This window comes from Staurois parvus, unplaced genomic scaffold, assembly GCF_062004578.1.
Source record: "Staurois parvus isolate SC_StPar_1 unplaced genomic scaffold, SC_StPar_1.0 ptg000335l, whole genome shotgun sequence".
In the NCBI taxonomy this organism is placed as follows: Eukaryota; Metazoa; Chordata; class Amphibia; order Anura; family Ranidae; genus Staurois; species Staurois parvus.
Window position 1 is genome coordinate 856,712 of NW_028318131.1, and position 27,397 is coordinate 884,108.

The 27,397-nt window shown below is 45.7% G+C and overlaps 1 protein-coding gene across 1 annotated transcript in view; it reads left to right on the plus strand.

The window, feature by feature from the left end:
- The first annotated feature begins 13,125 nt into the window (after window positions 1-13,125).
- The window catches only part of CELSR3 (cadherin EGF LAG seven-pass G-type receptor 3), a 288,288-nt gene continuing 274,016 nt past the window's right edge, over window positions 13,126-27,397 (plus strand). Inside the window, exon 1 of the mRNA XM_089684072.1 lies at window positions 13,126-17,629. Within this exon, the coding sequence (XP_089540198.1) occupies window positions 13,249-17,629 (4,381 nt within the window). The 5' untranslated portion in view covers window positions 13,126-13,248. The remainder of the gene's footprint in view (window positions 17,630-27,397) is intronic.

Sequence of the window (27,397 nt, forward strand, 5' to 3'; positions counted from 1 at the left end):
CCAGTGGTCTCCAAACTGCGGCCCGGGGGCCAGATGTGGCCTTGGAGCATTATTCCACCAACTGACACCAATGAGGGGGCACAACTCTTCCTACTGACACCAATAATGGGGCACCATTCCTCCTACTGACACCAATGTTGGAGCACTACTCCACCAATTGACACCAATGAGGGGGCACAACTCTTCCTACTGACACCAATGATGGGGCACCATTCCTCCTACTGACACCAATGTTGGAGCACTATTCCACCAACTGACACCAATGAGGGGGCACAACTCTTCCTACTGACACCAATGATGGGGCACCATTCCTCCTACTGACACCAATGTTGGAGCACTATTCCACCAACTGACACCAATGAGGGGGCACCACCAAGGGTGGACTGACCTTAGGGCCCGGGGTCAGTAGGGGGCCCCATGAGATGCCTCTGGTACCTTTTTCATAGGCTTTTTTGAGTTTGGGCAAGGACACAGGGGCCCCATGATCCTCTATTGCCCGGGGGCCCCATGAGTTGTCAGTCCGCCCCTGGGCACCACTCTTCCTACTGACACCAATGATGGGGCACCATTCCTCCTATTGACACCAATGATGGAGTACTATTCCACCAACTGACACCAATGATGGGGCACCATTCCTCCTACTGACACCAATGATGGGGCACCATTCCTCCTACTGACACCAATGATGGGGCACCATTCCTCCTACTGACACCAATGATGGGGCACTATTCCTCCCACTGACACTAATGATAAAGCACTGTTACATCCACTGACACCAATGATTTGGCATGATTCCTCCTACTGACACCAATGATTGGGCACCATTCCTCCTGTTGACACCAATGATGGGACACCATTCCTCCTACTGACACCAATGATAGGGCACTATTACTACCACTGACACCAATGATGGGGCACCATTCCTCCTACTGACACCAATGATGGAGCACTATTCCTCCTACTGACACCAATGATGGAGCATTAGTCCACCAACTAACACCAATGATGGGGCACCATTCCTCCTACTGACACCAATGACGGGCACCATTCCTCCTACTGACACCAATGATGGGGCACCATTCCTCCTACTGACACCAATGATGGGGCCCCATTCCTCCTACTGACATCAATGACGGGGCACCATTCCTCCTACTGACACCAATGACGGGGCACCATTCCTCTTATTGACACCAATGATGGGGCACCACTCCTCCTCCTGACACCAATACACATACATATTTACATATTGAAGAGCTGTCAAGCAAGCAGAGCAGTCAGACAGCCAGGAGCCAGCGTCGGGTGCGGAGCCTTTTTCTTTCTTTTTTTTTCTTTTTTGGGTAGTGGCGGCGGCGGAGGCGGCGGGCATCATGATTGCCGTTGGAGATTGATGTTGGAGATTGACGTTGGATCTACTTCGGGGGGGACTTTCTTTTATTTTTCTTCTTTTAATAAAAGACTTGTCAAAGACTGTCTCCTGCCATTTTTCACACTGCACTTTTTTTTTGTGAATGGGTAGCGGTACCATGTACCCCATACTCATTCACATCGGGGGGGGGGGATATGGGGGCCCACTTGTTAAAGGGGGCTTCCAGATTGCAATAAGCCCCTCCACCAGTAGACCCTCACAACCACCGGCCAGGATTGTGGGGAAGAGGCCCTTGTCCCCATCAACATGGGGCCTGGTATGGGTCAGGAAGGGGGGGGGCGCTCCTGACCCCCCCCCTTTTTCCTGACCTTCCGGGCTGCATGCTTGAATAAGGGTCTGATATGGATTTTGGGGGGGACCCCCACGCCATTTTTTTATTTAAAGTTTGGCATGGGGGTTCCCCTCAAAATCCATACCAGACCTGAAGGGCTTGGTATGGATGGAGGGGGAACCCCATGACGTTTTTTTATTTTTTAATTGCCGGCAATTCTTTCTTTTATATTCAGCTGTCAGTGAAACATTACTGCCATTTTTTAATACATTTTGGCGTGAGGGTTCCCCTCAAAATCCATACCAGACCCGAAGGGCTTGGTATGGATGGGGGGGGACCTCATGACATTGTTTTATTATTTTTTAATTGCCAGCAATTTTTTTACATTTTACATTCAGCTGTCAGTGAAACATTAAGGCATGCTTTTCACTACTAGAATACCGTATGACTTGATAAAATAACTCCTGCGGTATTTTAGTAGCGCTTTTTGGTGAATTCAAACTTTTTTTGTTTTTTTTTTAAATGCTGTGCGGTATCCTACTGCATACTCGGATGCGATAAGATACCGCTTAGTGATTTGTGCCAAGTGAGCCTCTCACCGGGCCCCCTACTTACCCTGGGCCCTTGGGCAATGCCCAAATGGTCAGTCCGCCCCTGATCACCTTTTTATCCTACAGGGCCTCTGCTTTCAGAATATATAATGTTATATTTATAATATAATATATAATTTTCTTGCCAAAAACTGAGAATTTTACATGTGTGCGAAAAAGCACTTTAATATCAGTGGAGGCACGAGGCGCCACGTGCCCCAAGCCTCAATTCTCGTAAATTGTCAGGCAGGGTATTCAGTTCCAAAAATTGACAGTTTTTTTTCCCGTTCTGGACAGACAGATCCGTATAATGAATGATACGAGGCAGCTCTGCTTTTATCGCCCCGGCTGCATATGCTGTCTATTTATTGATGATTAAACACGCCGGCAGACCTGTCTGATATAATGCATGTTCTGGTAGAGGCAGCCAATCACACCAAACGGCTGGGGAGATGGAGGGCTGCGGCAAGACAATGAGACCCTCCTGGCTGGATGAGCCGAGCTCAGCCTTGATGTGAGCGGAGGAGGGTGGGTCCTGCACTTTGTGATATGGGGGGGTAAGGGGGGGGTACAATAAGCCAGAGCCGGGAAATCTCACTTAAATGCATTCGGCAAGCTTCCTATTAGCAGATCAGTCTGGGTCCACACCATTCCTGGAACCATTCCGGGGGAGGGGGTGGCCTGGGCGATACCAATGACAGCCATTATTAGTATTGGCGAGGGGGGCATTGATGCTGTCTGGATGGTGTAAAATGTCATTTATCACCCAAAAAAGAAAAAAAAATCCTCAATTGAATTAATGGTCATGTTAACTCCTTGTGCTTCTTCCAGGAAGGATATAGAATATATGGAGAACTGCTGAGTGAACTGACTGCATGCACATTTCAAAGATCGACATTCCCTGGGAATTCATATTCTCACAAACCATAATCTCCAAAAACAATCCATACATATCCACTGCTTAATAACCCTGTAATCTGTTTTTTTTTTAAATAATTTCTGCCTCCTTGTAACGTCCTTATTGAGCTCCTGAACCTCTTCTATTCCCCCTCACTTCCATGTGTCTGGAGTGAACAGTGTACGTTAGTTGCAGTCATGTAAACGGCTCTATGCACACTACCAGTGGCGTCCCTAGGGAGGTGCGAGGGGTGCGGGCCGCATCAAGGGACACCATCACAGGGGGTGCAGGAGCAGGATTCCAGCACAGTGACAGCTGCCCCCGCCCCAGTGTAGCGATAAAATGAGAATCCCCTGAAGCAACTGTGCATGTGCCAGTTTCAGGCCGAAGAAGTTGATCGGCAGCTTTGTGCTAAAGTCAGAGATCGGCTTCTTCGGCATGAAACCGGCATATGCGCAGTTGCTTCAGGGGATACATATCTTCAAGGTATACCATTTTACCGCTACACCAGCACCGCTCCTTCCTCTCTGGAGGGGTGACACCACATGTTACCGCACCGAGTGACACCAACCATAGGGACGCCTCTACACACTACGCAATTGTCATTCAAAGTGCAACAGTGCTGAAAGCTGAAAATTGACCTGGGCAGGAAGGGGGGAAAAGAGCCTGGTAGGCAGTGGCATCCCAAGGCAGGTGCGGGTGACACCTACTGCACTGGGTGACACCAGACCCGCTCCACGAAAAGGTAAGTTGTAAAGCAAGCCGCGATCTTACCTTTTCTTAGAGCGGGTCCGGTGTCACCCCGTATAGGTTGCGTGCCGACAATCCCCACAGGATGGTTTGGATCTGCAGATTGGGGAGCATAATGAATCAGACTCCGATCCATTATGCTCAATGCGCAGATCCGATCCATCCTGCGGGAATCGTCGGCACGCAACCTATACGGGGTGACACCGGAAACGCTCCACGAAAAGGTAAGTTGTGAAGAAAGCCGACGATCCCTGCAGAATGGATCGGATCTGCAGATTGGGGAGCATAATGGATCCATTCATTATGCTCAATCTGCAGATCCGTTCCATTCTGCGGGGATGGTTGGAGGGGGTGTCACAAGTGTTATCGCACCGGGTGACACCAGCACTATGGATGCCCCTGCCGGTAGGCAAGGGGTTAAAGAAAAAAAAATGGCAACTGTTCTTGTTTACACAGAGCTTCAGATCTGGTTACATTCACCTACAATGGCTATAGATTTTGCAATTTAAAAAAAAATACCTTTTGTCTCAACGTGAGACAGGATCGGTCTGTGTTGCCCTATCACAGTCCATGAGCCTCAGACGTAAAGCTATAAATATACATTTATTTTAAGAACAGGTTTGGATTTCATTGGTGGGGGGCAGACCGTGCCGATGGTTCCTATGCTATAACTGAGAAACGAGGAACCCCACGCCTATGAAATTCTGACCCACCTAAGGGGCCACAGGATAGGTATTCTAAAAATATCTCCACTCTTATTGCTCAGTACCGTACAGACAGCATTCTGGAACACCAGTTTGGTATTGATTGATTGCGTTTAATATCTTCATATCAATACGCAGTCAATGAAAGACATTTTTCAAAATGTAGCAATAATGACTTAACCCCTTCACGCTGACGCCTCCCGGCCCTTTAAGGGTTCCAGAAGCCGGGAGGCGGGGTTTAGGTTCACATGATCAGGGAAGGTCCCGATCGAAAGAGGAGATCGGGACCTTTCCGTGAGTACTGGACATGTGTGCTGGGAGAGCGCAGGGCACGCGCTCTCAGCACATATGTCCTTTTTTAATAGAACGCAAATGTGCGGCCGCTTGGCGTCTAGGCCCAGACACCGGGAGGCCGCACATTTGTGTGCGGCCGGCGTGAAGAGGTTAATCTTACGTCACACATAGGCAAATCTTTTGTATTTAAAAGGAAAAAAGAAGCGCCTCTAAGTGCAGCAGAACCACTTTAATAATTCACAAATGTAGAAACTAGAGGCGGACTGACCATTCGAACCCTCGGGCGCTGCCTGAGGGCCCGGGGTCAGTAGGGGGCCCCATGAAATGCCTTTTATAGGCTTTTTTGGGTGTGTTTTAAGTGTGGGCAAGGACAAAGGGGCCCCATGATCCCCTAATGCCCGGGGATCCCATGAGTTGTCAGTCCACCCCTGGTAGAAACACTCACATGTGGAAGAGGTAAAACAAGCATGTATGCGATAAGTATCCAGTATGAGGAACGGCTGTTGAGCTTGACAAAGGCATCCGCCAATAGAGGCCAGCGCATGCTCCGAAACGCGTCGCAATGAATGCTGCTCCCTGACGTCATCACGCCGACGTCGCACCTCAGCACGCATTCCAGACGCCATATTAGGGAGAACGTACATGCCGGCCGATTTTCTCCTCCGTCTTCCTTCTGTCACCACGCTTGTTCTGGGTGCAGATGTCAGACACATACAGCCGTTCCTCATACTGGATACTTATCGCATACATGTTTGTTTTACCTCTTCCACATGTGAGTGTTTCTACATTTGTGAATTATTAAAGTGGTTGTGCTGCACTTAGAGGCGCTTCTTTTTTCCTTTTATTACACAGAGTCCTGCTACAGCACTATATGAAGCCTGCCCAAAGTGCCCTATGGACCTTCTTACTTTAATCCACTTATATTACATGCTAATATATAATAATAATATATCCAATCAGCAGCTGAGCACTCAAGGTAACCAAAATAAAACCTTAAAACAAATAGTAAGATAAAACAGTGCAGTGCTTAAAATATGAATCAGCAGTAAATAAGATATCGCCCATCAAAATGATAATAAAAATATAAAAAGTTCAATATGAATAACAGTCTGTGTGGATATGTGCTTTAAGAATGATTGAAATTCAGTGGTGGTGCTCCAAGAGATACGGTAAAATTACGCACTCACCAGATGCGTAATTGGTATATGCATTAAGTATCACATCCAGGGTCTCCTTATCATGTAGAGGTCTAGTCAGGGGCGTAGGTAATCCTCCCTCAGGGTAATGGTCTTATATGCCCGGTAGAAGTTAAACGGATCCAGGTAACCAGAGGTCACTTTAAGGGATGAGTAGGTGAGGATGCCTGCTTACAGGGGACTCCCTTCTCTGGATACAGAAGGTGGATGGATGGCTGGATCACAAAAACGGGCTCTGCCAGGGGCGGACTGACCATTTGGAAACTCGGGCATTGCCCAAGGGCTCGGGGTCAGTAGGGGGCCCCATGAGATGCCCCTGGTATTTTTTTCATAGGCTTTTTTGAGTTTGGACAAGGACACAGGGGCCCCATGATCCCCTATTGCCCGGGGGCCCCATGAGTTGTCAGTCTGCCTCTGGGCTCTGTAAATAAAATGCTCCTCACGGGAGACAGGGAAGGGTATTTTCCATTATAATTTATTGGACTTTATGGACTTTTTTGGGTACTTGGTGTTAGTGTCTGTGCTGATCATTTTTTCTTACTCTTATGCCTCGTACACAAAATCGTACAAAAATTTTCGTACAAGAACCGACCGTCCGATAATCGGATCGTTAGTACGCAGCTTTCAAGAGCTGATCATGACAATTCGTACAACAATATCCGAAGGGACAAGCGCAAAAATGTTTCTCATACGATTTTCGTTTAATCAGCACAGTAATCATCTGAAAATACAATACAAATACAACGCAATACATGACATCACTTTCAAAATTCTTTTCTTTCTTAGGAGAATTTTTGTATCTTTAATAACCTTTTCACTTTCACAGGCGAAAAAAACTGCCGATCATTCATCCGATATTCTCATTGTGTGTACGGGGCATTACGTTTTCTTGTCAAAACTTTTGTATTTCAATGTTTTTATTCATTTATAAACAGTTTAAGACAGGAGTAACAAAACACGCCCACACAGGGGCCATCAATTGCACATACATTTAAAAAAAACAAAAAACAGTGCTCTAACACCAACAGAGCAAAAGATGCGCCCACGCAGGGGCTATCGATGGCACATAAATGACAAAAACATTGGTATAACACCGACAGTAACTCAAACTAAAGACAGCTATCCACCGCCACACCAAAAACAAACAGAAAAAGAAAAGGAAAGAGGAATACAAAAAGAAAAAGAAAAGGAAAGAGGAGTACAAAAAGAAAAAGATAACAAGGCCAAGAGCAGGGGTCCGAGAACGCCAATACCGAGCAACATCACATCCCCAGGCTAGCCGGGGGGGAGCATGCGAAAGGCATATTGCAACCACGGCTCCCATATTTTCAAGAATTTCCATTGGGAGTCATTGCAGATACTCGACATCTATTCATGGAGCATCATAGTGGTCATACGGTCCCGCACCCCCTGAAGAGGGACAAACGGGCTCTTCCAGGCCTGAGCAATTTTTCTAGCGGTCGACAAAAACATAGGCAAAACTTTTTAGCCGCAAAGCATACAGATAAAAAAGAATAATAAAAAAATAAACAAAATAAAACAAAATAAAAGTCGAGGCTTTCTAGCCCTCCTAACATGCAAGCGTTGGATGCCCACCGTGCAGATACTTCTCTATATCTCTTATAATAGGGTACTATTTATTATTATTATTATTATTATACAGGATTTATATATTATTATTATACAGGATTTATATATATTACAGGATTTATATAGCGCCAACAGTTTGCGCAGCGCTTTACAATATAACATGCAAGCGTTGGATGCCCACCGTGCAGATACTTCTCTATATATCTTATAACAGGGGACTATTTTTATTATGATTATTATTATTATTATACAGGATTTATATATAATATTATTATTATTTTACAGGATTTATGTATTATTATTATACAGGATTTATATATATTATTATTATACAGGATTTATGTATTATTATTATACAGGATTTATATATATTATTATTATACAGGATTTATATAGCGCCAACAGTTTGCTCAGCACTTTACGATATAAGGGAGACAGTACAATTACAATACATTTCAGTACAGAAGGAATAGGAGGGCCCGGCTCGTGGAGCTTACAATCTAAAGGAAGGGGGAGGGGATACAAAAGGTGATAGCTGCGGGGGATGATCTGGTGGAGGTGATTCAAGTACAGTTCTTAGGTGGAGGTGGGGTAGGCTTCCATGAATAAGTGAGTTTTCAAAGATTGGGTGGGGGCTGACCGGACATACTGTGGTAGGGAGTTCCAGAGGATGGGGGAGGCTCTGGAGAAGTCCTGGAGGCGAGCGTGGGAGGAGGTGATGAGGGAGCTAGAGAGGAAGATATCTAACACCAACAGAGCAAAAGGTGCACCCAGGCAGGGGCTATCAATGGCACATAAATTATAAAAACATTAGTATAACACTAACAGTAACTCAAACTAAAGGCAGCTATCCACCGCCACACCAAAAAAAACAGAAAAAGAAAAGGAAAGAGGAGTACAAAAAGAAAAAGATAACAAGGCCAAGAGCAGGGGTCTGAGAATGCCAATACAGAGCAACATCACAACCCCAGACTAGCCGGGGGAGCGAAGGAAAGGCATATTGCGGGTGGGGTAGGCTTCCCTGAATAAGTGAGTTTTCAAAGATTGGGTGGGGGCTGACTGGACATATTGTGGTAGGGAGTTCCAGAGGATGGGGGAGGCTCTGGAGAAGTCCTGGAGGCAAGCGTGGGAGGAGGTGAGGAGGGAGCTAGAGAGGAAGATATCTTGGGAGGAGCGGAGCAGGCGATTTGGACGGTATCATTTATAAATGACTTCACACATTTTACACAATAAAAAAATGTTTGAACTTCCCAAAAATGTCACAAATTTTTTCTATTTGGGTTCCATTAGTCTAATGTATAATCCTGGGTGAAAGTTGCATGACTCTTGTGTAATGACACTGATAATTAGACTCAGAAGTCAAGGCTTTGCAGCCACGTAGCATACAAATGGATGCCTACCACGCAGACACTTCATCTGATAACTCCTGGCAGCTAGTAATAAAATATCTATTTATATGTATCAACAGCTGGCAAAGTAAGTGGTACCAACAAGGAAGAGCCGGAAGACCATTTTGCAACTAACGAGGGTAATTAGAAACAGGTCAGTCACATGTTTGTTTATAAAAATCACAGAACCACCTTGCCTGGAGTTTGCATGTTCTCCCTGTGCCTGCGTGGGTTTCCTCCCACACTCCAAAGACATGTTGGTAGGTGAATTGGCTCCTGTCTAAATTGTCCCTAGTATGTGTATGTATGAATATGAGTTAGGGCTTTAGATTGTACGCCCCTTGAGGGTTAGGGACCTTAGATTGTACACCCCTTGAGGGTTAGGGACCTTAGATTGTACACCCCTTGAGGGTTAGGGACCTTAGATTGTACACCCCTTGAGGGTTAGGGACCTTAGATTGTACGCCCCTTGAGGGTTAGGGACCTTAGATTGTACGCCCCTTGAGGGTTAGGGACCTTAGATTGTACGCCCCTTGAGGGTTAGGGACTGATGTGAATGTACAATATATATGTAAAGTGCTGCGTAAATTGACGGCGCTATATAAGTACCTGAAATAAAAATAATAATAAAAGAGCATCTTAGAGAGTCAGAGTTTCAAAGAAGTAAAGATGGGCAGAGGTTCGCCAGTCTGTGAAAACCTGCATCTAAAAATTGTCAAAGAATTTCAGAATAATGTTCCTGAATGTAATATTGCCAAAAAATAAAGTCAGCAGCTACAAAAACTGTAGCTGCTGACTTTTAAAAAACAGCCACTTACCTGTCCCTCGGTCCCGGGGTGTGTCCCCCGCAGCCCGTTTCATCATCTGTCCTGTATTCCAGGAGGCCGGCATCTTCAGTGTGGGCACCCGGCTGTGATAGCTTGCGGCTTCACAGCCGGGTACCCACTGCGCATGCGCGAGTAGCGCTGCACTTCATGAATGGTCCTGTAGTCTTCTGGGACCTGTCACGTGTCCCAAAATACTACAGGGAGGTAGGACACCTTCCGCTTCCAAACGCCTAGGCGATTGGACCGGAAGTGGGAGCGGGTACCTGTCAAATTCAGGTACCCCCTCCCCCCCGCCCCCAGAGGTGTCAATAATGGGGAGCGGGTAAGCAGTCCTTAAAGCAGAACTTCCCCTTTTGGGTGGAGCTCCGCTTTAACCACTTCCAGTCCGGACACTTTCACCCCCTTCCTGTCCAGGCCAATTTTCAGCTTTCAGCGCTGTCACACTTTGAATGACAATTGCGCGGTCATGCAACACTGTACCCATATGAATTTTTTTGCATTTTTTTTGAGACAGATAAAACTTTATTTTAGCGGTATTTATTCCCAACTTGGATTTTTTTTTTTTTTTGCTATATAAATGAAAAAGTCCAAAAATTTTGAAAAAAAAAAAGTTTTTCTTATAAAAAAATTTGCAAATAAATAATCTTTATTCATAAATCTTGACCAAAATGTATTCATCTATCTTATTAGTAAAAAAAACAAAAACAAATTAGTTTTTAACTAAAAATTATAATTTAAAAAAAAAAAATTATGTTTTTTTACATACTGTCACCCTAGTAGTACAGTGTCACCATAGTGAAGAGAAAAGGAACCAGAAAGACGGGTCTGGAAGAAGATACCAAGGAGGTGACCACCCCCATCTCCCGAGAGGAGCAATCCCAATACAACATTCATGTATTTAGCCCAGGGCTCCCACGTTTTTTTTCAAATCCAGCCACTGTATCATGGAGCACACTGACAGCCCGGGGCAGACTGCCTCCTTGAAATGTCCTCTTTGAGCTCCCGAACCTCTTCTATTCCCCCTCACTTCCATTTGGAGTGAAGAGTGCAGTCATGTACACGGCTCTATGCACACTACCAATGGCATCCCTAGGGAGGTGCGGGGGGGTGACACCATCACAGGGGGTGCAGGAACAGGATGCCAGCACAGTGACAGCTGCCCCTGCTCCGGTGTGGCAGTAAAATGAGAATCCCCTGAACAGGGGCGGACTGACAACTCATGGGGCCCCCCGGGGCAATAGGGGATCATGGGGCCCCTGTGTCCCTGCCCACACTCAAACCACACCCAAAAAAGCCTATGTATATTTTTAAAAATACATTTCAAGTATACTGTTTGTCTATGTCTCTGAATGCAGCTCTGTTTCAAAAGGTGCAGACTTTAGATTCGTATTTCAGGGCAGCATTCAGGGGCACACACATTTTTCTTTTGCTTATCACGTGTTTGATTCTATGGCGGTTGATTGCAGCAATATCAATAATAATAATCATAATCAAATCTAAAGGTAAATAATAAAATAAAATATGGTAGTTAATAAACAATATTAAATAAAATAATAAAAATAAGAAATAATATTATTTTTAAATAAACTAAAAATATTAATAACTGAAATATTAAATAATAAAAAATAAGATATGGTAACAATTCTATTAATATTAATAATGTAAAACAACATAAAATAAGATGATAATAAGAAGAAGAAATAGAAGGAGAGGAAGAACAATAATAATAACAATAATAATAATGTAATTAAACAATTACAAAATTATAATATTAAAAATAATTAATATTAAAGTAATTAATAAAATATGATGCTAATAGTAATAACAAATATTAAATAAATACATATAATAAATAACAATATTATTATTATTATGATTATTATTAATAATAATCATAATAATAATAATAATAATAAGAAATAATAATAATATAAACAATAATAATAATATAATATAAAATAACACATAATGTTAAATAAAATAAAATATGATGATGATAATAATAATAATCATACAAAAAGAAAAATGTATTAAATGATACAATCAATTATGACAATGATAAAAATAAAACATAAATAAATATAATACAATGAAATTAATATTAACAAAACAAAGTATTAACTAAGATATTGCACATAAAATACAATATGATGATGATGATAAAAATATTAATACAAATAATAATAATAATAATGCACGAAAAAATATTATTAAACAATAAAATAAGATAATGATATAAATAACATAATAATAAATAAACAAAATAAATGATAATAAAAAATACAAATATCAAATAGGATATAATAATAATAATAAAATCTGATTATTATAATCATCATCATACAAAAAGACAAATGTATTAAATAATAAAATGATGATATTATTAATGATAAAACAAATACATTACATAGTTTGGCTGAAAAAAGACAAAAGTCTATCCAGACTTTTATAATAAATAATATATAATAAAATAAAATATAATAGTAATAAGAAATGTGTCATAAAATAAAATATGATAAAAATAAAAGTTTTAGAAAATAAATGTTACATAAAATATAATCATCATCATCATCATATTAAAAATAAACAAAAATGTAATTAAACAATAATATAAAATATAATAATAATACAAGAAATAAATAATGTTAAATAAAATGTGATGATGATAATAAGAACAACAAATACATAAATAAGATATTAAATAAGATATATTAAAAATAATTACACATAATAAATGAAAATAATAATATTAATAACAATCATCAGAAAAATCAAACTAAAATGTTAAAATAAATAATAAAATAAAATATAATTGTGATAATAATATCAAAAACAAATAAATAAAAATGAATATGATATAATAATTATAGTATTACCATTGTGTCATTAAATAATAACATAAAGTTAATAATAATATTGTGTAAAAGTCTGAAATGCCTCCCCCTCCCCCCTTCAGATCTCGGCCATCTACACCTTCAGGACCCCGGACAGCTCCACCAGAAGTAAAGATGGCCGCTGACGTCACCCCTCTCCATTCAGCCACCGCCTCTGCGCCTGCGCTCTGGGGATCGTACCACCTGTCCCCCGTAGTAGAGGGGGGTAGGAAGATGGGGTGGAGCGGACCATTCGGGTTGCCGGGAGCCATGTTGGTGCTGAATGAAGGGAGGGTGAGGAGATGCTGCGCCCGGACAGTCAGCCTGTGAGCGCCGAGTAGATGGTCGCAGCCACGGCCGGGAGAGCGTCAGGAGGAGCGGGGGAGGGCCGTGCCCAGTGAGGGGGCAGCGCCGTTGCCAGCAGACAAGGAGGGGAAGACTATGGCTGCTCAGCTGCCGGGGACCAGCCTGCCTCGCCGCTGCCTCCTCCCGCTGCTCGTCCTCCTCAGCATCCCTTTGTTCACTTCCAGCCGGGGGAAGCATGCAGCCAGCCGGCAGCGCACTGATCACCGTCCCCCTTCCCTTGCTCCCTCCCTGTGCATTGTGTGTGAGGGGGCTTCCCTTCCAAGGCTGCAGGGGGCTCAGGAAGACCACCATCCCCAGGCCAGGGGACATTACAGCCAGTATGGGGCCCCCTGGCACCTCAGCCTGTGCCGGAGACCGATGACCCAACGCCGGCCCTCGGCGGACAACCTTGGACCCACCTGGCGGGCCCCTGGTACCTCCTCCAGAACCGAGGGCCACGTTGAAGAGCCACCGAGGGGCCACCACAGCCATTACGGGGGCCCCTGCTGCCTCACCCTGTGCCGGAGACCAATGACTCCACATTGGCCCTCAGCGGAGATCCCTGGACCGACCCAACGGGCACCCGGTGCCTCCTCCAGAACCAGGGGCCAGCCTGAAGAGCCAATGAGGGGCCACCACAGCCAATACAGGGCCCACTGCCACCTACCCCTGTGCCGGAGTCCAATGACCCAACGTTGGCCCTCGGTGGAGATCCCAGGACTGACCCAACAGGCAGCCGGTGCCTTCTACAGAACCGAGGGCCACTCTGAAGGGTCACCAAGGGGCCACCACGAAGGAGGAGCCCCCTTCTGCTGTTGGATTACAAAACCTCACGGACCCGCAATCGTAGGACCCCATTGCCTTAAGATTCACTGCAAAGACCTTGTTATCCTGCAACACTGCCAACCAACGCGGAAACCCAACGGCCCGCCAAGCAATAGGACAACATCTGAGGAGGGTTCTCCGCCAACCAATGGGACTGACGGTGCTCCCAGACTCAGCAGCAGTGGCCTTTCCATGGTGGACCATCAACTCGTCTTCCACCGCCATGTCCACCGGATCGGGAGCGCCGGTTCTGCAGATGGTCAGGTCTCCCTTGGGGAGGCTGTTGGTGGCCAAAGGTGCCCATGTGTCAGGGTGGCTTTGTGGCCCTTAAATGTAACCGAGGACTGTAACCGCACACGGGGGATCCTTCCAGACGCATGGCATCCTTCGCACTTGAGCCTGGGGATTTGCAAACTCAACTGCCGGGACGGCACAGAGACCTGTTCCAAGGACACGGACAGGTTCTGGTGCTGCGAGCTGACCCGGGGTCTGAGGAAGGGGGATCGGGAGGGAGAGGAGCCTAGAGAGGGCACGTGGAGAGGAGAGGAGATTTCAGCACCAGAGCCACGGACAGCTTTAGATGCTGCTCCTTCTATGCAGCCCGCCCAGACCCCCCCAGCCCCTCTGCTCTCCCTTAAAGGACCCTGCTCTCGAAATTTCTCCTTCAACTCAACCAAAGGTTGCCTGAAAATAATTTTCCCAGCCTCCGCTCTGGAGGAGCTCAAAACGACCGATCTTCATACCGAACGAGCGTTGGCACGTAGCAAAGCCATGCAGCTGAACCCGCTGTCTCTCGCTCATAGATCACCCAGGCAGGGGGGCAGTGGGAGGAGTAGGGCATCCCCTCCATTAATAAGGACACGCAGGGCAGCCAACCGGCATCCCTACTTCCCCCAATATAATTATAAGGTTCAGGTGGCTGAAAATCAGCCCCCGGGGACCCCTGTGATAACCATGACAGCGCAAGACCCTGATACCGGGGAGGCAGGGAGGGTTGTGTACACCATGGACGCCCTGATGAATAGCAAGTCTTTAGAGCTGTTCAGTATAGACTCAGTGACAGGTTTGATCTCCACAACGGAGATCCTAGATAGGGAGAGCATGGACCTGCACTACTTCAGGGTCACGGCCATCGACCATGGGAGCTCGCGGCTGTCCGCCACCACCATGGTGGCCGTGACGGTCACCGATAAAAACGACCACAGCCCCATGTTCGAGCAGGCCGAGTACAGGGAGAGCATCAGGGAAAACGTGGAGGAAGGATACCCCATCTTACAGCTGAGGGCCACAGACCTTGACTCGCAGACGAACGCCAACATCAAGTACCGCTTCGTCAATGAACAAGCGGCTCACTCGGTTTTCGAAATCGACGCAAGGTCGGGTTTAATCACCACCAGCGGGCTGGTAGACAGAGAGAAAAGGGAGAGGTACTCTTTGATAGTGGAGGCCAGCGATCAAGGGAAGGATCCGGGTCCTAGGTCATCCACTGTCAAAGTTGAGATCACCGTCCTGGACGAGAACGATAACGTGCCGCAGTTCAGCGAAAAGCGTTACATAGTTCAGGTGAGAGAAGACATCAGAACCCACACCGAGATTGCAAGGGTGACCGCCACCGACTTCGATAAGGACAGCAATGCGGTGGTCCATTATAACATCATCAGCGGCAACAGTAGGGGACAGTTCTCCATTGACAGCTTAAATGGTGCCATACAGGTCGTAGCCCCTTTGGACTTTGAAACGGAGAGGGAGTATACGCTCAGAATCCGCGCCCAAGACGCAGGCCGCCCTCCGCTATCAAACAATACCGGCATGCTAAGCGTTCAGGTGATAGACATCAATGACCATTCCCCCATGTTTGTTAGCACCCCATTTCAAGTCAACGTGCTAGAAAATGTCCCTTTGGGCCACTCTGTTATTCACATTCAAGCCGTGGATGCAGATTACGGGGAAAACGCTCGCATGGAATATAAACTGACTGGCGTGCTACCCGCTACTCCGTTCGTAATTAACAGCGCCACCGGTTGGATCACCGTAAGTGGCCCCCTAGACAGAGAGACTGTAGAACATTATCTGTTTGGAGTAGAAGCTCGAGACCATGGGAACCCACCACTGTCTGCGTCTGCAAGCGTCACCATTACCGTCCTCGATGTGAATGATAACCGTCCAGAATTCACCCAAAAGGAATATTTTATGCGTCTGAACGAAGACGCCAATGTAGGGACCAGCGTGCTTAGCGTAACCGCCATAGACAGGGATTTAAACAGCCCTATTACCTATCAGATCACCGGAGGCAACACCCGCAACCGTTTCGCAATTAGCACCCAGGGCGGCTCAGGGCTGATCACTTTATCGCTGCCGCTTGATTACAAACAGGAAAGACGTTACGTCCTGACGGTGACCGCCTCCGATCGCATCCTTCATGACAACTGCCACGTCCATATTAACATCACCGATGCGAACACCCACAGGCCGGTCTTTCAAAGTGCGCACTACCCTGTCGATATTAACGAGGACCGGCCTGTCGGGAGCACCGTAGTGATCATTAGCGCCACGGACGATGACGTCGGAGAGAACGCGAGGATCTCCTACTCACTGGAAGACAATATCCCCCAGTTCCGCATTAACCCCGATACTGGAGTTATTACGCTCAACGCCCAACTGGACTATGAGGACCAAATGACTTACACGCTTGCTGTTATTGCCAAGGACAATGGAATCCCTCAAAAGTCGGACACGGCCTATGTGGAGATTATGGTGAACGACGTCAATGACAATGCCCCCCAGTTTTTAAACTCGCAGTATCACGGAATAGTCTCGGAGGATGCTCCTCCTTTTACGAGCGTCCTACAGATTTCTGCCACCGACCGTGATTCTCATGCCAATGGCAGGGTTCAATACACATTTCAAAATGGCGAAGATGGAGACGGGGATTTTACGATAGAACCGACCTCAGGTATCATCCGTAGTGTACGCAAGTTGGACAGGGAAAGTGTCCCCTTCTACGAACTGACGGCTTATGCTGTGGACAGAGGTATCCCCCCGCAGAGAAGCCCAGTTCGCATCCAGGTCGCTGTTCAGGATGTCAACGACAATGCTCCAGTTTTTCCAGCCGATGAATTTGAGGTCTACATAAAGGAAAACAGCATAGTAGGTTCAGTCGTGGGCAGAATCAAAGCCACCGACCCAGATGAAGGCCCAAACGCTCAGATTATGTATCAGATTGTTGAAGGAAACATCCCCGAAATTTTCCAGATGGATTTCTTTTCCGGAGAGCTGACGGCCCTCATAGACTTGGATTATGAAGCCAAGTCCGAGTACGTAATAGTGGTTCAGGCTACCTCGGCCCCTCTGGTCAGCAGGGCCACCATTCATATTAAGCTGATTGATCAAAACGACAACACTCCCGTCCTCAAGAACTTTCAGATCCTTTTCAACAATTACATCTCCAACAGCTCCAACTCTTTCCCCTCTGGTGTCATTGGAAAAATCCCGGCCTACGACCCCGATGTGTCAGACAGACTCTTCTACACCTTTGAGCGTGGGAACGAGCTAAATTTGTTGATCGTCAATCACTCGAGCGGGGAGTTACGGCTTAGCCGCAAGCTAGACAACAACCGTCCCTTGATGGCATCCATGCTGGTCACCGTATCAGGTAAAGTGTTGACTTTTGATAGTTTCTCTTTCTTTCTATGTCATAGAAATCCATCATCTGTAGGTTTGAGCTTCATAGGCAATGTTTGATGGTACTTCTGACAGAATATCTCTGGAGGCAAATGTGTTTGAGTTTATAGCCTAGTACAAATGTTTGTGATAATGTACACAGTTCATAAGAATCAGATTTGGTGATTTTGGATAATTGAAAATGGTGAAAAATGGTTGGTTGCTATGGGTTACTGCACTTTGCGTAGTTTCATAATTTGAAGTCCACCTTTTTGTTCAAAGGCTCAGTGCAGCCAAGGCTGTTTGACCGTTTCCTTGGGAATTTACTGGTGAGATCGCTGTGTTAAGTTCTAGGTCTGCCAGCTTGCTGAGACAGGAGGGGATCCCACCATTCCTGCTGAGCATACAACGGTGGGTGGGAACAGCTAAAACTCTAGTACAGCGGTCTCCAAACTGCAGCTGCAGGCAGGATGTGGCTCCTTTGCTTGCCTTTATCCAGCCACTAGGGCACTATTCCTCCCTCAAGATAAGGTACTATTTCTCCCACTGGCACCATAGATGAGGCACTATTCCTTCCACTGACACCATAGATGGGGCACTATTCCTTGCACTGACACCATAGATGAGGCACTATTCCTTCCACTGACACCATAGATGAGGCACTATTCCTTCCACTGACACCATAGATGGGGCACTATTCCTTGCACTGACACCATAGATGAGGCACTATTCCTTTCACTGACACCATAGATGGGGCACTATTCCTTCCACTGACACCATAGATGGGGAACTATTCCTTCCACTGACACCATAGATGGAGCGCTATTCCTTCCAGTGACAGCATAGATGAGGCACTATTCCTTCCACTGACACCATAGATGGGCAACTTTTCCTTCCACTGACATCATAGATAGGGCACTATTCCTTCCACTGACATCATAGACAGGGCACTATTCCTTCCAGTGACACCATAGATGGGGCACTCTTCCCCCCACTGACACCATAAATGGGGCACTATTCCCCCCCACTGACACCATAGATGGGGAACTATTCGTTCCACTGACATTATAGATAGGGCACTATTCCTTCCAGTGACACCATAGATGGGACACTATTCCTTCCACTGACACCATAGATGGGGAACTATTCCTTCCAGTGACACCATAGATGGGGCACTATTCCCCCCACTGAAGCCAAATATGGGGCACTATTCCCCCCACTGACACCATAGATGGGGCACTATTCCTCCCACTGACACCATAGATGGGGCACTATTCCTCCCACTGACACCATAGATGGGGCACTTCCTCCCACTGACACCATAGATGGGGCACTATTCCTCCCACTGACACCGTAGATGGGACACTATTCCATCCACTGACACCGTAGATGGGCCACTATTCCTCCCATTGATACCATAGATGGGGCACTATTCCTCCCACTGACACCATAGATGGGGCACTATTCCTCCCACTGACACCGTAGATGGGGCACTATTCCTTCCACTGACACCGTAGATGGGGCACTATTCCTTCCACTGACACCATAGATGGGGCACTATTCCTTCCACTGACACCATAGATGGGACACTATTCCTTCCACTGACACCATAGATGGGCCACTATTCCTCCCATTGATACCATAGATGGGGAACTATTCCTCCAACTGATATCCAGCCATGCTACCTACAGCCTGTCAAAGGCCAGCTGACTGGGGCTAGTCACTGTACCGAGTGGTTCCAGTGTTCAAGGCTCTATGCGTTCAGTGACACGAATACCACTCAGTACAGTGTCCAGCCCCTTCCCGCTGCAGCATATTTCATGTTTACAGGAAACAAAAAGAGGGCGCACGGGCATAGTGCATTACCTTTTAAAAATTAGATTTATTTATGAAAAGTAAAATACTCACAATAGAAATAAAATCAAATGGAAAGCATGTCACAAGGGATGCAATGTGGTCCAAAACCCCTGAAGGTGGTCTGGTGGGGGATTGTAGACCTCCAGATAGCTGGTGGCTGACATGTTTCGAGGCTGTACTTCTTCCTCAGAGCCAGTCTGGCTCTGAGGAAGAGGTACAACCTCGAAACGCTTCTTCTTTGCAGCATATTTCAGTCTGCCATGGACTTTGACAGGCGGCTGGTCAGGATGCTGCACCTCTACCTCTCAGGCAGATAAAAATGCCGGTATTGGACACATGTGGGCTGAAAGTCCAGTGTACATGTGGCCTAAATCACCAGGGAATTCCTGGTTGTCCTTACCAAGAGGATGCAGGTTTCCCGTTTGGCATTTTAATTTATCAAGCAGGAAAAGTGAGACTCAACATGTGGCCTAAATCATCAGGGAATTCCCAGTTGTCCTTACCAGGAGGATGAGCATTTCCTGTTTTGGCATTTTAATTTGTGAAAATAAAATATTCACAAGAGAAAATCAAATGGAAAGCATGTCACAAGGGATGCAATGTGGTCCAAAACCCCTGTCTGGCTCTGAGGAAGAGGTCCAACCTCGAAACGCGTCTTTTTTACAGCATATTTTAGCCTGCCATGGACTTTGACAGGCGGCTGGTCAGGATGCTGCACCTGTACCTATCAGGCAGATAAAAATGCCGGTATTGGACACATGTGGGCTGAAAGTCCAGTGTTCTTGTGGCCTAAATCACCAGGGAATTCACGGTTGTCCTTACCAGGAGGATACAGGTTTCCTGTTTGGCATTTTAATTTGTGAAGCAGGAATTCCCCCCCGTTGTCCTTACCAAGGAGGTCTGGTCTGGTCTGGTGGGGGACTGTAGACCTCTAGATAGCTGGTGGCTGACACGTTTCTGACGGCTGGTCAGGATGCTCCACCTGTTCCTCTCAGGTATTGGACACATGTGGGCTGAAAGTCCAATGTACATGTGGCCTAAATCACCAGGGAATTCACGGTTGTCCTTACCAAGGAGGGTGCAGGTTTCCTGTTTGGAATTTTAATTTGTGAAGCAGGAAAAGTGAGACTTGACATGTGGCCTACATCACCAAGGAATTCCCCCCGGTTGTCCTTACCAAGGAGGTCTGGTCTGGTGGGGGACTGTAGACCTCTAGATAGCTGGTGGATGACACGTTTCGAGGTTGTACCTCTTCCTCAGAGCCAATATGGCTCTGAGGAAGAGGTCCAACCTCGAAACGCGTCTTCTTTGCAGCATGGACTTTGACAGGCGGCTGGTCAGGAGGCTGAACCTGTACCTCTCGGGCACATAAAAATGCCGGTATTGGACACGTGGGCTGAAAGTCCAGTGTACATGAGGCCTAAATCACCAGGGAATTCCCAGTTGTCCTTACCAGGAGGATGAGCATTTCCTGTTTTGGCATTTTAATTTGTGAAAATAAAATATTCACAAGAGAAAATCAAATGGAAAGCATGTCACAAGGGATGCAATGTGGTCCAAAACCTCTGAAGGTGGTCTGGTGGTGAACTGTAGACCTCTACATAGCTGGTGGCTGACGCATTTCGAGGTTGTACCTCTTCCTCTGAGCCACTCTGGCTCGGAGGAAGAGGTACAACCTCAAAACGCATCTACTTTGCAGCATATTTCAATCTGACATGGACTTTGACAGGTGGCTGGTCAGGATGCTGAATCAGTACCTCTCAGGAACATAAAAATGCCGGTATTGGACACATGTGGGCTGACACGTTTCGAGGTTGTACCTCTTCCTCAGAGCCAGTCTGGCTCTGAGGAAGAGGTCCAACCTCGAAATGCGTCTTCTTTGCAGCATGGACTTTGACAGGCGGCTGGTCAGGATGCTGCACCAGTACCTCTCAGGAACATAAAAATGCCGGTATTGGACACATGTGGGCTGAAAGTCCAAAGTACATGTGGCCTAAATCACCAGGGAATTCCGGTTGTCCTTACCAGGAGGATACAGGTTTCCCGTTTTGGCATTTTAATTTGCAAAGCAGGAAAAGTAAGATTCAACATGTGGTCTGCATCACCAGGGAATTCCCGGTTGTCCTTTCCAAGGAGGATGCAAGAGAAATAAAATCAAATGGAAAGCATGTCACAAGGGATGCAATGTGGTCCAAAACCCCTGAAGGTGGTCTGGTGGGGGACTGTAGACCTCTAGATAGCTGGTGGATGACACGTTTCTGACGGCTGGTCAGGATGCTCCACCTGTTCCTCTCAGGTATTGGACACATGTGGGCTGAAAGTCCAATGTACATGTGGCCTAAATCACCAGGGAATTCACGGTTGTCCTTACCAAGGAGGATGCAGGTTTCCTGTTTGGCATTTTAATTTGTGAAGCAGGAAAAGTGAGACTTGACATGTGGCCTACATCACCAAGGAATTCCCCCCGGTTGTCCTTACCAAGGAGGTCTGGTCTGGTGGGGGACTGTAGACCTCTAGATAGCTGGTGGATGACACGTTTCTGACGGCTGGTCAGGATGCTCCACCTGTTCCTCTCAGGTATTGGACACATGTGGGCTGAAAGTCCAATGTACATGTGGCCTAAATCACCAGGGAATTCACGGTTGTCCTTACCAAGGAGGATGCAGGTTTCCTGTTTGGCATTTTAATTTGTGAAGCAGGAAAAGTGAGACTTGACATGTGGCCTACATCACCAAGGAATTCCCCCCGGTTGTCCTTACCAAGGAGGTCTGGTCTGGTGGGGGACTGTAGACCTCTAGATAGCTGGTGGCTGACACGTTTCTGACGGCTGGTCAGGATGCTCCACCTGTTCCTCTCAGGTATTGGACACATGTGGGCTGAAAGTCCAATGTACATGTGGCCTAAATCACCAGGGAATTCATGGTTGTCCTTACCAAGGAGGGTGCAGGTTTCCTGTTTGGCATTTTAATTTGTGAAGCAGGAAAAGTGAGACTTGACATGTGGCCTACATCACCAAGGAATTCCCCCCGGTTGTCCTTACCAAGGAGGTCTGGTCTGGTCTGGTGGGGGACTGTAAATCTCTAGATAGCTGGTGGCTGACACATTTCGAGGTTGTACCTCTTCTGGCTCTGAGGAAGAGGTACAACCTCGAAATGCGTCTTCTTTCCTCCTTCTTTCCCCCCCATAATGCTGAATTGTACAGTAGAAATGCTGAGCTGTATTATTATGCCCCCCCCCGTTTCAGCCATGCCATGGACTCTGTGGCAAAGGAGCTAAGAACAGACTGTGCAATCTTACCACCAGCCTTCCTGAGCAATACACGAAGCTAGCAAGCTGTCCGAGAGCAAGAAAATATGACTCTTGCCATCCAGATCTGACGTTCTCAGTCGCATCTCAGGCTTTAAATAATGAATAATCCGGAAAGCAGACGGAGACGGTTGCGCGGTACGCAGCTTTCTCCGAGCCTGGAAGTCAAACAGGGACAGCAGAGACTTTTGGGCTTGAACCAATTATGTCTTTATGTTGTCATCACAGATCAGGCTGACTTTGCGCCGTACCTTCCTTTGTTGGAAAGGTCTTCAAAAAACCCCGCGATTTGCAATTCATAGATGAGAAAAGCCGGTTTTCAGAGATGAAAGGGGATGCAAAATGGTTTGGCAGCCTACCTGACCCGGTGGCTTGTCGATGTATTGAGTAGTTTGTTCGGCTGTGCGTGTTTATTATCCCATTGTAGCCGGCGATGGAGAGGATAGTTTTGGAGGCGTGCTTTGGGGAGGATAATATGACTTTCATGTAAAGGCCAATATGGCATTATAGAAGAATCGCAACTGAAAAGCGAAATATTGTTTGAGTTGTTGTAGTAGATATGTTCAATGTACTCTTTTATCTCTTGCCATGGAAGAGATGCTAATATGGAGCCGGGACCTGATGCCTGTGCTCCCCCCCCCCCCCACGCACGCGCTGTGACCATTGTTTACGTAGCATTGAATAGGGAAATCTTCTGCTGCGTCATGGGAAATCAGCATTTTTTTTTTTTTGCATGTTCAGACCTCCTCAGCTGCTGAGGACAATGGCTGACCACATGCAGGAACAAAGAAATCAGCCTTGACAACTGGAGGCAGTCGTTTTTCCTCCACAGTACGGGTTGTCATGTGATTGAACTTGCACTGACTTTTGTATTTTTGCGCCATATTACGTTTGGTAGAGTTGGTAGTGCGATTTTAACCACTTTCAGTCCGGAAACTTTCACCCCCTTCCTGTCCAGGCCAATTTTCAGCTTTCAGCGCTATCACACTTTGAATTGCGCGGTCATGCAACACTGTAACCATATGAATTTTTTGGCATTTTTTTGAGACAGATAAAGCTTTATTTTGGTATTTATTCACCGCTGGGATTTTTATTTTTTTTGCTATATAAATGAAAATGTCCAAAAATTTTGAAAAAAAAAAAGTGTTTTTCTTATAAAAAAATTGCAAATAAATAATCTTTATTCATAAATCTTGGCCAAAATTTATTCCGTTATCTTTTTAGTAAAAAAAAAATAACCCAAATTAGTTTATAACCAAAACTTATAATTTTTAAACATTTTTTTTACATTTATTATTTATGTGTTTTTTTTTTTTTACATCCTGTCACCCTAGCAGTACAGTGTCACCATGGTGACACTGTACTACTTGTGGGGGGTGATGAAGATTTTTTTTACACTGATTGCTTTTATACCCATAAAGGAATCATTTCTCCTTCTTTCTGGCTGCATTCTTGCAGCCATTGAGAACTACTGTGCGAGCTGTAATTGGTCACAGCTTGTCACATGGTACAAGGCTGTTGTGAATAGCCCTGTACCATGTGATCTCTGTGATCATTCACAGATTTCACACGTAGTAAGCAATGATGTCAGAAGTGACATCTTGCTTACTACTCTGCATGTGATCACTGATTGGCCAATCAATGATCACATGATCGGGACCTCGCACAGAGGTCCCGTATGACGATCGGTGTTCCACTATGTCTGGCGGACACAGCGGGCACCGGATTGCGGTGCTGTGCACTCCCAGGGAGTGCGCACAGTCCATAAAGGCGGGTGCCGTTTATGAACAGCAAACCGCCCCTGGAGTGCCACCGCCCTGCCGTTTATAAACAGTGGCCGGACGGCAAGTGGTTAAAGTGACCCTTCCACTACAGCACGGGCGTCAAACTGGCGGCCCTCCAGCTGTTGCCAAACTACAAGTTCCATGAGGCATTGCAAGAGAGACAGCTACAAGCATGACTCCCAAAGTCAGAGGCATGATGGGACTTGTAGTTTCGCAACAGCTGGAGGGCCGCCAGTTTGAGACCCCTGCGCTACAGGTTCACAACCAAACCCACAGCCCAATATATACGTACTCTGCCAATGGCCAGTGTCATACAAATCCTCTGTATTGGTGAACCTTAGCCACTACAGGTATCAGACGCTTTTGTTTGGGTTGAATACCTGCTTCCCCAGATATCCCCCCTAGATTCATTTTAAAACGGAAATTAAAAGTCTGGGATCCCAACAAACTAGTGATGCATCAATATATCGGCCGCCCAACATTATCGGGCAAAAAAAGGTTTATCTGCGTTTGTTTTGCTAACAGAAAAAAAAGGTGCCGATAATGACGATTGACTTCAGTGCAAAAACACCCCCTATTGACTTCAATGAAAAATCATGTCCCATTGACTTCAATGCAAAAACTCCCCATATTGACTTTGATGCAAAATTGCATCCCATTGACTTTGATGTAAAATCGCGTCCCATTGACTTCAGTGCAAAAACTCCTATTGACTTTGATGCAAAATTGCGTCCCATTGACTTCGATGTAAAATCGTGTCCCATTGACTTCAGTGCAAAAACTCCTATTGACTGCAATGCAAAATTGTGTCCCATTGACTTCAATGCAAAAACAAAAATGATCGGATGAAAATAGGGTTATTGGCGTTTCGCCAATAGAAAAAAAAAAGTTGCTGATAATGATAATTGACTTCAATGCAAAATTGTGTCCCACTGACTTTATTTCAGGTACTTAGGTACTTATATAATGACTTCAATGTAAAAATGAAACTTATCGGCTGAAAATAGGGTTATCGGGTGTTTGGCCAATAGAAGAAAAAGGTGCTGATAATGATAATTGACTTCAATGCAAACTCACGTCCCATTGACTTCAGTGCAAAAACTTCTATTGACTTCAATGAAAAATCATGTCCCATTGACTTCAATGCAAAAACTCCCCATATTGACTTTGATGCAAAATTGCGTCCCATTGACTTCGATGCAAAATCGCGTCCCATTGACTTCAGTGCAAAAACTCCTCCTATTGACTGCAATGCAAAATTGTGTCCCATTGACTTCAATGCAAAAACAAAAATGATCGGCTGAAAATAGGGTTATCGGGTGTTTGGCCAATAGAAGAAAAAGGTGACGATAATGATAATTTACTTCAATGCAAAATCGTGTCCCATTGACTTCAGTGCAAAAACTTGTATTGACGGCACTGCAAAATTGTGTCCCATTCACTTCAATGCAAAAACGAGAATTATCGGATCAAAATAGGGTTATTGGCATTTTGCCAATAGAAAAAAAAAAGGGTGCTGATAATTGACTTCACTACAAACTCATGTCCCATTGACTTCAATGTAAAAATGAAACTTATTGGCTGAAAATAGGGTTATTGGCGTTTAGCCAATAGAAAAAAAAAAGGTGTCGGTAATGATAATTGACTTCAACGCAAACTCGTGTCCCATTGACTTCAATTCAAAACGCCCCCTACCGACTTCAATGCAAAATCATATCCAATTGACTTTAGTGCAAAATTGCTTCAAATTGACTTCAATGCAAAAACGCATTCCAGTGACTTCAATGCAAAAAAATGCCCCCTATTGATTTCAGTGCAAAGTGGCGTCCCATTGACTTCAATACAAAAACGACCCCTGTTGTCTGCAATGCGAAAATGCCTCTATTTAAGTTTTTTTTTTGTTCTATATATATTTCATTTTATTTTCTGTGTTACTTTCGATAAAAATTTTAAAACACTCGGGTCACATCGGGAGTTTTTAAAAAAAAAAATTCTGTGTGAAAGAGGCCTCAGTGATTTCCAGCTTCCAGGGGCTCCGGCCAGGTGTGGTATATACAGGGGCGGACTGACCATTCGGACACTCGAGCACTGCCTGAGGGCCCGGGGTCAGTAAGGGGCCCCATGAGATGCTCCTGGTACCTTTCATAGGCTTTTTTGGTTGTGGTTTGGGCGAGGACACGGGGGCCCCATGATCCCCTATTGCCCGGGGGCCCCATGAGTTGTCAGTCCGCCCCTGGGTATATACATAGTTCTACCAGTCCAAGCTGAACCAGCGTAACTATGTATAAAATATCCACACCTATCATTCATCTTTAATGAGTCGCCACCATTTAACCCCCCTGGCGGTATTCCCGAGTGTAGCTCGGGGTAAAGTTTCAGCACCACAAGCGGTAACCCCCCGAGCTACACTCGGGAATACACTGCAGCGTTGCTCCGGGATCTCTTCTTCACTTACCTTGTCCTGCGCTCCCGCGATGTCCCCCCTGCAGTGTCCCCAGCAATGTCCTCCGGCCGATGCCGGCATCTATCTTCCGGGTTCCGTTCCCTGCGACGTCAGGACTTACAGGGACGGAATTGGCGAGAAATTAAAAAGTGTGAAAAAGTGACATTCACTAAATTCACTAAAATCACATAGTATAACATTCCTGTATCAAACCATTTCACATACATTTTGTCCCGAGTGCTTTGTCCGGCGCCCTGCCTGCATTTTTACTGTTCTTTCTGCCTGGAAACTGAGAAACGTCCATGGCGTCCAAAAAGCGTCCCTTTAGGTCAGACGCGGTTTTAGACCGGCTAGAGAACAGCGATAGTAA